The following is a 13330-nucleotide window of genomic DNA, read 5'->3' as shown; positions in this document are numbered from 1 at the left end:
GGAATGCTAATACTTCATCTCTTGTAGAGTTGTTATGAGAATTAAATGAGTTAATCCATAAAAAGAACTGAACATAGTATCTGCCTAATAAGTATTGCTCAATAAATAATAGTGATGATGGTCATGGTGTTGACTGTGATGATGTGGTGGTGACAGAGTGATGGGGGATGGCACTTAGTGATGACATTCCTGGTTTCCTGGTCTGTCCCCACCACTAAACAAATCTCCTGAGCCCAGGCTCTGAGCTCTGAGCCAGAGCAGGTGCTTGGCAACCATTCCCTGGGTGAGTAAATGAGTGAATAGCTGGGAAGAACCCTGAAAAATTAGAGCCAAGCCTTTTTGGTGGGGCCTAGGGTCCAGCTGGGGAAAGCCAGCTCATTCACTGGTTCCCCTGCTGACTCACCACCTCATCCTAGACTCCACTGGGTGCCTTCGTCTTCATCAAGGGATGCTTTGGGGCCCATTGTGGGGAAAGGCAAAACTGTTCATGCAATTTATACTTTCTCTATGTTTTTCTCTCTCATCCCCTCTTAGGAAAGACCAGCTGGAAGCAGCAGCCAGGTACGTTTCTGATCGTGAATTCCCTTCATCCCATCACCATGTCGGGACAGAGGGGCCAGCTGTGTATGGTGTAGGGACCCTGGGCGGCATGCTGGTCATGAACTCGAGTTTGGGGCTCACTGCTATTGCTGACCTCCATATTCCTCTGCCATTTTCATGTTAATTTACCCAAGGACAACTCACTTGTGATCATAACTGAAGCCTCTTGGTCAGCAGGACAGGGTGCTGTGCCTGGAGTCCTTACATATGTTGTCTCATGTGGTCCTCAAAGCCACACTGTAAGACAATCCCTAGGACTCCCATTTGTGGATTGATATTGAGGCGCAGAGCGTCTGAGTTATCCCCCTTGTGTCACACGGCTACTGAGTGACAAGACTGATATTCTAAGTCAGGTCTGAACATGAAGACCGTGTAATTTCCATTATGTATTGCTTCTTGGGTTCACAGATGGCTCCTCAAAAAGTGAATCAAGACTACCATTCATGACCCCCAGTAAACCCCAGCTCACTCCAGGCTGTTGCAGAGGCAGGTTGGGCTTCTGGATTCGGAGCACTTCTGTGTACCCCGCCCCTTCTCTCTCCCTCTCAAGAAGATGTCACAGTATCAGGGAGATTAGGGACCCCTAGTTGTAAAGAAAAACCCATCTCTCCCAAATTTCCTTTATTTATTTTATTTATTTATTTATTTATTTATTTATTTATTTATTTCGACAAATATAGATGTAATTTCATCTCTTATGTTGAGAAACTACTTCTGAGGGCTTGCCATCCATCTCCTGGACACCAGGCTCAACTGCTGTCCTTCTGGAGCTGAGAAAATCTGGGGGGAGGGAGTAGCAGGACCCTGAGCCGTATTATACTGGACCCACTTGAGGACAGTGGCCTTTGGGAAGCTGGGTCAAATCCTCTTGAATGAGGCCCATGATGCCCCATCCCATCTGTAATCCCTCTTGGAAGAAACAGTTACAGACACCCCAGTTAGCTCACACGTAGAAGCACAGTTCGGACTCTGTCTCCTTTGTGTGTGTTTTCAAATGGAAGGAACGTTTCTTGCCTGGACCTGGTTTGGACCTTAGGAGCATTTGGGGAGATCATGGAAGGGAGAAAGAATGACTGACAATGACAACATCAGGGGACATTTGCCTGAGAACCTGCAGCAGCTCCCAGAGGCAGAGCGAGAAGACACCTCAGATAGCCTCCCTTAGATACAGCTGTCGAAGCCAAGGTGCTCTTCGAAGAAGAGGGCAGGCTAACTCCAAATAGCAGAGCTCGTGAGCACCAGGATTACATAATCCAGATCTCAGGACTCCCAGAGGGGTGCTTTTTGTCCTCTCCTTGTCTCATGACCAACAGGGTTTTGAATCATGCAGGTGTTGACACTATAAGCGAATTATCATGTCTACCTGAGAGCCTTTTCTATGCAGACACAAATGACATTCAGCCAAATTAGAATGTGTGTGCAAAACACCACATGTGCATTGGATTGTGCACTTCCCAACTTAATTGGTGCTTGGGTCAATGCATTCTGAGGCTTTGCTAGGGATGCTGCTCCAGTTATCAGAAAGGGGCTGTCTGGAATCTCAGCAAGTTGCTCATGCCCCTCTCCAGAACTCTCTGCCCTGCCAGAGGTACAGAGGGAAAACACATTTATGATTTCTCGCGGTTAGAGTTGCCAACTCTTTGCTGCCTCATCCTCCCCCGGGAGGAAGAATGAGGTCAGTTATGTAAGCCACACAATCTCCCTCGTCTGGGCTCGGGCGCAGTATTTTGGGTTTGAACAGCAAACAGGTTGGCTGATGGATTGGCAGGTGGGATACCAGGTGTGATGTTAGCTGCAGTGCCAGAAGGTGGGGGAGAAGGTTCTGGGGGAACTGTCGACACAGGCATCAACTCCTTTATCCAGGATGGCAGGGAGCAAGGGGGGAGAATGGTGAGTGGTGTACACATGCGTTAGATAAATACTTGCTGACGGTCATTGTCTACCTTTGTGCTAACTTCAACAGGCCGCCAGTGAACTGGTGCTTTGGTCTTATTTATTATTTTTTCTAAATAGCCAGAATAAGATTGGAGTTCATCTCACCTCCCCCTCCAAGCATAGGCGGGCCACACCTCTGTTCATGTGTCAGGCCAAGGAAAGTGTTCTGTTCTCTGTGACTTAACATATCTTGGTTCTCCATTGGGGCAAGACAAATAAATCATGTCAGTTTATTGGAAAGAGCTCAAGTCCATAGTTGCTTGTAAAGCTGTTGCTTGATCCCAAAGGGTCAACAGAGAGATAAGTTTCTGTAGTCTCAAGGACAGGGCTGTGTTGGTTGTTGGCGGAACTTAGGCCCTGGTGATTTCCTACAATGGCTGGGAGGCTGGCTTTGATCATTTTATGCTTCTCAGGATCTGTGATTCTGAGGCTAAACAGAAGCAACAGAACCAGTTTCTGCTGTGTGCTTACTATGATCTGAGCACTTTTCCTAGGTCGTCTTCATTAAGTTTTATAAAAAACAGGCAGCTGATATACACACCACCTGCCCCATCATCCCTTCTTACCACTCATGGTACCTGAGGTAGGCCTCAGCGCACCCCAAGGAGAACCTTTGTTCTATGACAGCCAAAACTTTAAATTCTCTCTTCCTTTCTAGGCCATGAGCTGATGCTGTGCCTGTGGTATGGGCTGTACCCCCCAAATATTTACTGGATGAATAAATATATGACTTAATGAAGGAGGCTTTGTACCATCATTTTACTTGTGTGAAAATTGAGCTCAGGCATTTAGGTAACTTATACTTTCACCAAGCACAGAAGTGGCCAAGGTGGGGATTTCAAGTTCAAGTCTATCTGACTGGACCAGATCCTACCAGGCTGAGTCTCACTGCAGCACAGGTGATTACCATGCCCTCCTGTCCTCAGGGGTAGCGAGTCAGTTCAGTTGTCTGAAGACACATGAACTTGGCACTTGCTCTCTCTTGGCCAAGAACTCTTAAATCACATCTTCAGTCCAGCTTGTTCCTTCACTGCATTTGGGACTCTGCCTAATATCACCTCCTGAGAGAGACCCTCTTTGACCCTCTGCCCATGCCCCATCCATCTCTATGCCCTTGATCCTACTTCATTTTCATTGTTAGCATGGATGATTATCTATTATATTATGTATTTGTTTCTTGTCTGCCTTCCTTACTAGATAGAATGTCTCAGAATGATTAGGCTCTGTTTTGTTCACTGTGTTATCTCCAGCACCTAAAACAATGCCTGGAAAAATAACCCAACACATGATCAGCTCTCAGTAGATATTAATTTACTGAAAAAGTGAGTGGGCATGTGGATGGATGGATGGATGGATGGATGGATGGATGGATGGACAAACTCTTATTCTACAACTGTCATAAACCCACCTTAACCATCTTGGACTAAGAAAGAAATGCAATGGCTCACATAGCCACCCATCAGAGAGGGTGAGATCCCTGAGAAACAAGGAATGGGATTCTTCTGGGGTTTCTCCTTTCCTCTCTTGTCTCCACTTCTTTCTAGTTTCACTCTCACTGACTTTCTATACTGATGAAGGTGTCCATGCAAGCAGCCCCGTGATCATGGGGACAGAACATTTTTCCCTATTTCTCTGTCCTTTACCCCACACCAGTTTGAGAAACCCCAGGGAAGCACTTAGATTGGCCCAGTTTGGGTCACATACTCATGCTTTGAATAATGCGTATGGCTCAGAGAGTGAGAGGCCACAGCTAACCAAACTCTGGGTCTTGTGTCCACCTATTATGAGTTGTGTGGGTCCAAGATGTCATGAGTGATAGCCCCCATTAGAGCACTTGGTTGAATTTGGAAGAATCAGCTCTCCAGTTGAATAGGGTCCTTTTCCCCAGAGAACAGGGGATGGAAACAAAGCAGACAAAAATGACAGCTGCCCATGACAGGCATAAGTTTCACCTGAAGTTTTTCAAATGCCTAAAAATAATGTTGCATTAAAGAACACCAACAATAAGCCATACTGAGGCTCACTTATTCCATAGATTATAGCAGAAAAGACTGACACTTTGTGGTAGGAACATCATTTTAAACCTCAATCGCAACTATTCAGTAGACATGCAACAGGGCCGATAATTTAGAGGCATTTGTTGAGAGAAAATAGTGTTTTTCTGAATTTTCAAAACAGGTAACTGTGTTGACAATAATGGCTTGCTGGAGCCATATTGTTTACTTTGTATTTTCAAACAATTCAATCTTAACAGCAGCATCTGGGACTCTTCTGCTCTGTATCCATCTTTGGAGAGGGAAGATGTTCATCCCAGGCATCTTCTTTATTTCCTGTCTCATTGCTATGTCCTTCCCATGGCAAAGCTGTCCCATTTAGTAGAGGATCATTCTTTGGGTCAAAGAATTTAAGTATAATAACAATATTACTGTTTGCCAGCTGTAGTTGTAAGCACATCTAGCCCTCACAGCTACCCTAATGGGGAAGATACTATTTTGAATCCCTATTTTACAGACAAGAAAATTGAGATTCAAAGAGACAAGTGATTTGTGTGGGATCCTGCAGCTAGACAGTGGCAAGAACAAAAGTTGAGGTGTTTGGGCCAGCTTGATGGTATGTGGTTTCAGCCACCATGCTGTTTCTTATATGTGTCAGGGTCTGTTAGGTTACTGTAGTCAGTCCCCTTCTTCTTGCTTTGTTTTCTTCTACTCTTTCTTGGCTCACTGTAGATGGAGTCCCTGCCATGAGAGGAGGCTGTGGAGACAGGGAAAGGCACAGAGCCAGGATCTCTGATGGACTGAAGGAGCATTTGGTCAGACACTATAATTCACACTTTACCTTCTCCCTGTGACACTGACCACATGAAATTGATCTCAGAGGATGACAGATGATGTTGGCAATAAATCTCCTTCTGGGCCCTGGAATCAATGCCTGTTAAAGGTGTTCAGGAATTTAGAGATTAATCCAATCCCCCAATTTTACTGATGAGAAGATTGTTGCCCAGAGCAAAATAAGAGTTTTGGACACAATTCCATAGCTATTAATGTTCTGTCCTGCCAAGCAGACTCTGCAACACTAGTCCCAGACTGCAGAATAGCTAAGATGCATAAAATTTGGACCAATTTTGTTGAACCTCAGAGTGATCCCCAACATGTCCTGAGGGCTTAGTGTCAGTTTACTTTTTGGAAAATGGGGTGTGCCTATTTATAGCACCCCTTTTCCTCTGAATTGTGAGCTGAGAAATAGGAGTCAGAAACAGATCAAAATGTAGGCCACATTTGCTGCGTGAAGCAGGATTGGCTCTGGGAGCAACAGTGAGTGTCCTAACACTTCCCTCTAAGTTTGGCCTTAGGACCAGCACACAGAGCAGACACTCACTCACCCAGGCAGATACCTGTGGCCATGGCTTGTCTGACTCCATGGGGCACTGAGATCCAGAGACCATTTGTGTCCCTAAAGACAGGAATGACCTTTAATGTTGAAGTCTACCCAATTAAGAAGATGGGCCAATGGCTATTTCACATACCGTCATCAGATAATTCACCTCCTCCCATGGGAAGATGCCAGTAGAGGGCTAGGAGTTTCTTCTCAATCCTTCTAAGAGTGTGGAAATTCCATTTTTATGACTTTACAAAAATATGAAAAAAGATGGTCCTCCCTACCCTTCCTGTGGCCTCCTGTCACCCCATGATACATCATTCTTTAGCCCACAAAAATGTTATACAGCTCTCTGGCTTTGTTTCATCAGTCTGAAAACAGTACTCATCCTCTATGCCCTCACCTTTTGCTGCCTTGGTTTCCTGGGGCTGCCATAACAAACCACCGCAAACTGTGTGACTCAAATCAACAGAAATTCATCTTCTCACTGTTCTTGAGGTTGGATATCTTAAATCAAGATGTCGTCAGAGCCATATCCTTCCAATGGCCATAGGGATTGCATCATCCTTGCCTCCTCCTGGCTTCTGGTGATTTTTGGTAATCCTTGGCATTCCTTGGCCTTGTGGGCCCATCACTCCATTCTCTCTGCCTCCATTTTCATGTGGCTTTCTTCCCTTTGTGTGCATCTGTATCTCTGTACCCAAACCTCCCTCTCCTTTCTCTTATAAAGACACCAGTCTAAGAGCTCATCCTACTCCAGTGTGAGGTCATATCAATTGATTACATCTGCAAAGGCTCTATTTCTAAAAAAGTTCACATTGGCAGCTATCAGGTCAGGGTTTGAGCATATCTTCTGAGAAACACATTTGCCAAAGGCAAGCACAATTGGTTTGCATATATGGTGGGAAGCTGTCTGAGCAGATCCAGGATACATGATTTTCAGAGGGACATTTATGAAAGTTTGATTTCAATATCTCCTGCACAGATGAAGACTTGGGGGCTCAGTAGGTGAAAGAACTCACACAAATCTCAGCCCAAATTGCACAAATAGGATTGGATCCTATGTCTACCTGGCTCCCTCCGGAGCTGTGGTCCTCTCTCCTCTTTAACCAGGGACTAAAAATAAACAGGTGGTTGAATTAAGAGGTAGTCATGGCAACAGAAGCTGAGAACAGACTCCAGAATTAGACCATCAGACCTCAATGCCTGGCTGCCCTACTTACTAGCTGAGTGTTCTTGGTAACTCAAACAGCCTCTCATGTCCTCATGTCCTTATCTGTGAAGTGGGGATGACTTCTAGGCTGATTGGAATGGTACATGTGGCCTGGCACATAGTAAATTCTCACTAGAGATTGGTGCTGGTCAGTTGGTATATTCTTCATATGTGAGATTTGGATACACAGAGAAAGTAATTCTTCTAGGAAAGCAACAGAGAGAAGTGTCTTGCTCCTCACTTACATTAGTGTGTGAGTCTGTGTGTCCTCTGAGCACCAGCTGTAAATGTCCTGGAATCATGCTCACAGATTCCCAGATTCAATGGATCAGAGGAAGTAGGCCATTGGTTTAGCTAACTTTGCAAACCTGTCCAGATGGAAGAAAACCAGATTAACACATCAGGTTTATTTCCAGGTCGTGAAGCTGTTTCTATAACCCTGCAGCCAACTGAATCACGATCTGCCTTGTCCTTGTCTGCCTTGTCCTCACTTTATCTGCCCCCACCCTTCCCCAACCCAGACAGTCCCTTAGAAGCCACACTTACCTGGCCTAGGCTGTCTCATCCCTAGAAGTCAGACTAGGGGATCTCTAAGCCATTTCAGGTCCTGTGTGCTGTGAGTTTGTGGCCACAGCAGCAGAACTGGTTCCATGTTATGTTGCTGCATCAGACACTGTGAGTTATGGGTCACTCTTTACAAATTTTGACTGCGTGTTCTTAGACACATTGCCAAACCTCCATATGTCATTTCCCCAACAATATAATAGTTATGGTGAGAGTACCTACCTCCTTAGGACTATTGTAAGAATTAGATGCTTAGAATAGAGCCTTACCCATGACAAGTAGTACACAGGGTTTGCTTTTATTATGATCACTGTTATTATCCTGATCAGAACCCATGCTTCTGGGCTTTCTGTCCCCAGTCGTTTCTTACATAATGCAGGTCTGGCTTAGGAGTCACATCAACTTCCGTCTGAATCCTAGCTTTGCGATACTTTTATCCTCCCTCTCACCCTCCCTCCTTCTTTCCTTCCTTCCTTTCTTTAAGAGCCCTGCTTTGCGTCAGACCCTGGAGATTCCCAGAAAATTGGAACTCATCGTCTGGCAGGGAGGCAGATGTGTCAACGGAAGAACAGTGTAGTGTGGAGGGTGCTGGTATGGGAATGTTATAGACACATGGGGTAGAGAGAACAAAGAAAGAAAGGAGCTCTGAGTTCTGCCTGCAGATCAGGAAAGTATCCACAGGGGTATTTGCTTTAGTCTGTCAAGGACTGAGTAGCCTTTCACTGGGCTAAGAGAGGGGTTAAGACCCTAATTTTGTCCCTTCTCTCCTTCATGTTCATCCTTCGAACTAACAACCCCTGAGTGCCTAGGCCTGTGTTCTTGCCACAGGCCATCTATTTCTATCTGAGAAATCCATGGGAATGCCAATACATTAAAGAAGAGCATGCAGATATCCCAAGGAAATGCACAAAATGCCTAAACAAATTAGTCTTCATTTCTGTGTAGGGAAATTTATTTTGTAGCTACAAACAAAGGATATGAGTTATTGGGTTCTCCCAGCCCTACTGTGAACAATGTGAGAGCCTAGAGAAATTATCACTTTCTTCATCAACATCGATGCCATTAATGGAAGGCCTGTCAAATTCCAACCCCTGATGAGTACCTGCTGTACCTGCATTGTCATCTAATCCCCAGTTAAGATTTCCCACTTTATTAAAAAAGAAACAGGGTCGAGACAGCAATTTGCATTCATAGTCTTTTCTCAGAAAAAAATAGGACACTCGGGCCTCAAAGATTTGGCACACGGATGGTGACAGGTTGACAGGTGTTTTTTTTGTTTGTTTGTTTTTATCTCTTTGCCTTCTCAGTCTTTTTTGACACAGACCATGATGCTAAAGGAGCCTTCTAAAAGAGGGCTGCCTATCTTGTGTAAGGCTCCACCTTTTACATCTGGAAAGATGGAAGGATGAAAGCATGTTGGAGAGAAGGGACAAAATCCTGTAGGTTGGATTGGCTGCTCTGTGCTAGTCACTCAATCTGTGCTTGTGGGTTTCTCACAACAAAACACAAGACAGATTGACCTCTTCTTCCAAAAGACTCTTCTCTTGGCTGCAGTGACACTATGCTCGGGTTGTCCCCCTCTATTTATCCCTTACCCATCCATCCATCCTCTTATTTAATGACTTTTCATGAAGATCCCTTTGTGTCCCAGAAACCATAGTAAGGATTATAGCTACAAATAAGAAAGACAAGGTCTGCGAGTATTTACTTGACAGATGTCGTTCAGTGTTCCTTCCTAACATGTCCCAAGCTGAACTCTTGTTTTTCAATTTAAGTTTTATTAGCTTTTCCAGGAAAGACATGCCCAACAAAAAGTGGCATGAGGAGGGTAGAAAATATAGTCAAGTTGGTCCCAAGAGAAGTTATTCACTAAGCACAATTTGCCTTTGATGTTCTTTCACTCACCTGCTGGGTTTTCTCCCTTCCAACTTCTTCATGGCATCACAGCCTCGTTGACAACTGCTCTTCACTACCACCATCTTATTCCATATCCTGGATGGGAGATAGGGCAGGGATTGCATTTAAAAGTACCACTCCCCTTCCCCCCCAAATAAAGTACCACTCTCAGGTCTCTCTCTTTGTACTTTGTTCATAGGAGCACTTTTATGAGTTTTTAATGTGCAAAAATAGGTGAAGAGCTGAATTTGAGATCAGGGATAAAAGAGAGTTTAGTTGAATTGAGAGTGAGGAAAAATCTAGACTGGAACAAGACTCAACCTAGAGGGAGTATATTAGAAGGGGGAAATGGGAGTGTACAGGGAGGTCAGAATCCAGCAGGGTGGCCTGGCCACTGGACAATTTCCAGTGGAGAGTGTTTAAATGACTTTTTAATTTAATTTTTAAATTTTAATTTTCTGGGAGAAAAATCACTATTTGCATGGTTTATAAATCAAAATAATATAGAACCATATTGTGAAATGTCGTGATCCAACTTGTGTCCCGATGAATCCTTTTCTGCCCTCTCATCCCACACAGGTCATTTCTTTTTTGAATTTCTAGGGTATCTTTCTTTTCAGTTTCCTCATGCAAACATAAAGCAAAATTAACTTATACTTTTTATTTTTCCACTTTCCTAACGTGTTTTAGTAGTGATAGCTAATATTCAATTTAAGTTATTTGAGCTGTGAGGCAAAATCTCACAATTTAGTAAAATCTGCCTCACATAACAGTCTTGTACGAAGTGTGTGATTGCGTATGTGTCACGGAAAGGGGCTGCCAAGTTGAACTTTTGGTTTCTTCTCCAAATCCCTCCTTTTTTTTTTGTTCCCATCTTGCTCATCTAAAACAATGGCATCACCACTTACTCATTTGTGTAGTTGGAAACCTAGCAGCGGCTCCTTATCTGTCTCTTTCCCTCACAAACCACATGGAGTCCATCAGGGAAGACTGTTGTGGTTCTACTCCAAAATACAAGTCAGAGTTCTACTCTCCTCCCACCATAATCACCCTGATTCACGCCACTAGCACCTCTCACCTGGAAAACTTCATGATTTCTCATTGGTCTTTTTTTTGTCCTCATTCTCCTTCAATCCACCACCAAGCAGCTGTTTTGTTCCTTTTTTTAAAAAATTTTTGATTGTAGTAACATACACATAACAGAAAACCTAGTTGGCTTAACCACTTTTAAGTATATAGTGAAGTATGTTCACTTTGTTGTGCAACCAATCTCCAGAACTGCTTCATCTTGTAAAACTGAAACTCAGAACCCATTAAAAACAACTCATTTTCTGCTCTCCCCAGTCCTTGACAACCACCATTCTACTCTCTATCTCTATGAATTTGACTACTCCAGATACCTCATATGAGTGGAATCATACACTATTTGTCTTTTTGTTACTGGCTTATTTAACTTTACATAATGCATTCAAGATTAATTGTGGCATGTGTCCGAACTTCCTCCCTGAATGATATTCCACTGTGTAGATTTATCCATTGATTCCTTGATGGACTTTTGGGTTGTTTATACCTTCTGGCATTGTGAATAGTGCTGCTGTGAACAGGGTTGTTCTTTCTTAAATGCAAAGTTGCTATACTCTTCCCTTCTTAAAACTCTTATGGCTTCTAAGTGCCCTTAAAATCAAGCAGAAATTTCTATTTTCTGTTCTTAATTATGAATCATACTTCTAGAATTCTTGCCAATCTCGTCTCCAACCTCACCTTAGGCCACTCTGCCCTTCATTCACAATGTTCTGGTCATGTACTCCCCTTCTGTTACGGCCAGTGTTCACACCCCTTGTACCCACAAGTGGTTTTTCTGCCTAGGGAATGCTTGCCCCTTTTCTTTGAGGTCTGGCTTCTCACCTTTCAGGTCTCAGCTTCACCATCTGGACTACCATCACTTCGATCCCTCACTACTGAGACCAGCCACTTAATTGGTCTTCCCATCTACCCAAGAGGCCTTTCCTTACCACTCCACCAAAGTCAACCTCCTGTTACACTCCACTACTGCCCTCTCTTTGTTCCTTGGTCAGATTTCTAGCAGTCTGCATGTCTGTTTGCTTATTATATGTCTCCCCAACCTCATCATAAGCTCATTGGAGGCTGAAAACCATGTCTGTTTCAGTTATTACTATATCCTCAGCAGGTTACCAAGGGCCTAGCATTTACAAGGTGTAAAATACATTTTTGTTGAATAAATAAATAACCTTAGCTTTATTTTACAGGTGGAAAAACTAAATCAGAAAGAGCTAATCACTTAACCAAGTTGAAATCTTAACTACAGAGTTGAAGTTGGAACACAGATCTCTTACTCCAAAGTCCACTCTTTCCGCCATGCAGCATCCCTCCCTCAGCTGAAGTTGGATGCATTTTATTAATAGAAGATCACGTATTGTTTTCTTTCATTCATTCAGTATCCAAATAATGCTTTCAGTGGTGACAGCGTGCCAGGTGCTGTGTTAGGTACTGGGTAATTGACCCAAGTATGGTTTGTGGACAGTTAGCTTACCGTTTAGTTACTCAGACTCAACAACATGGACGTTTTGGGTGGGATGATTCCTTGTTCTTAGGGGCTACCCTGTGTGTTTGTAGGATGTCTAGCAGCATCCCTGGCCTTGACCCACCGGAGGCCAAGAGCACACCCCAAGTTATGCCAATCAAACATGATTCCAGACATTACCAGATGTCCACTGGGGGGCAAAATTTCCCCCAGTTGAGAACCACTGCTTTGATGAAAAAGAATCCCTAGTAACTCAAAGATTTCACCAGGGTGGCCAAGGGACCATGGTTGAGAAAGGCCCACAGAAACCACAATGAGTGGATAGGTAATTGGAGAAAGAGGGGAAGTGAGCCTTGAGGCTGATGCTTAGACCAAGTTCAGATGAAAAGTCAGAGTCATTTAGATAAAAGAAAGGATGAAGGTTTTCCTGGGTACAGGTCATGACACACACAAAGGCGAGGAAGCATGAATGTCAGGGAACTGCGTAGAGTTTAACATGGCTGGAGTAACCGGAGGCAGGAGCCCAGGGGAAGTGCTATATCTGCCAGGACAGACTTTACTTTTTGATTTTTACTTTTCTGCCTCTAATCCATCTATTTCCAGTTTTACAATTCATGTTTGAAAATTGTTTGTTCACAATAAATCAGGGCCCCCAGGTAGCCAAGAAAATCTGATGTCAGCTCCAAGGAATGCTTTGCAAGACCTGTAGAACTCTCCAAGCCCGAATTATGTGCTAGAAATCCATAAGGAGAAGGGCAGAGATGGGATTGTGTTTCAGGGGTGAACTTTGCCTAGCATCTGATTATCCTCCAGGGTCTTGGATTTCAAGCAATGCAATTAAGAAGTAAGCTGATCACCCCTGTTGCTGGAGGAGGAATTCTGTAAGCCTCTTAGGTGTGATGGCTGGGAGTAATTCAGAGCTGAGGTTTCTGACTGATGCCTGATGCCTCTGGGTTCCTAATGCTGTTGGAATCTCTCATAAACCGTCCTCTGTGACCATGGTGTATCACATAAACATTACGGAAGCAATTCAGACTCTTAGAGGTTGCAATGAAAGTACTGAAATGCCAAACAGGCAAATCCTAAATCCCAACACAGACAGAACCAAGAGGGCCCTCTCATTAACTTCCTAAATCTCAGGTGTTGCGATTTCCAGTCAGGACAGTGCGGTTACTGTTACTCTTGTCTTGCTTAGTTGATCTGGA

The 13330-nt window shown here is 43.9% G+C and overlaps 1 protein-coding gene across 1 annotated transcript in view; it reads left to right on the top strand.

The window, feature by feature from the left end:
* The window catches only part of KCNQ3 (potassium voltage-gated channel subfamily Q member 3), a 297766-nt gene that overhangs the window by 262159 nt on the left and 22277 nt on the right, over positions 1–13330 (top strand). The window contains 1 exon segment of the mRNA XM_038555538.1: positions 535–561. Coding sequence (XP_038411466.1) covers positions 535–561 — 27 coding nt within the window.

The sequence above is a fragment of the Canis lupus genome, chromosome 13 (genome assembly GCF_011100685.1).
Source record: "Canis lupus familiaris isolate Mischka breed German Shepherd chromosome 13, alternate assembly UU_Cfam_GSD_1.0, whole genome shotgun sequence".
Taxonomy (NCBI): domain Eukaryota; kingdom Metazoa; phylum Chordata; class Mammalia; order Carnivora; family Canidae; genus Canis; species Canis lupus.
The sequence above is the reverse complement of the archived record's forward strand: the minus strand, read 5'-3'. Positions and strand labels throughout refer to the sequence as shown.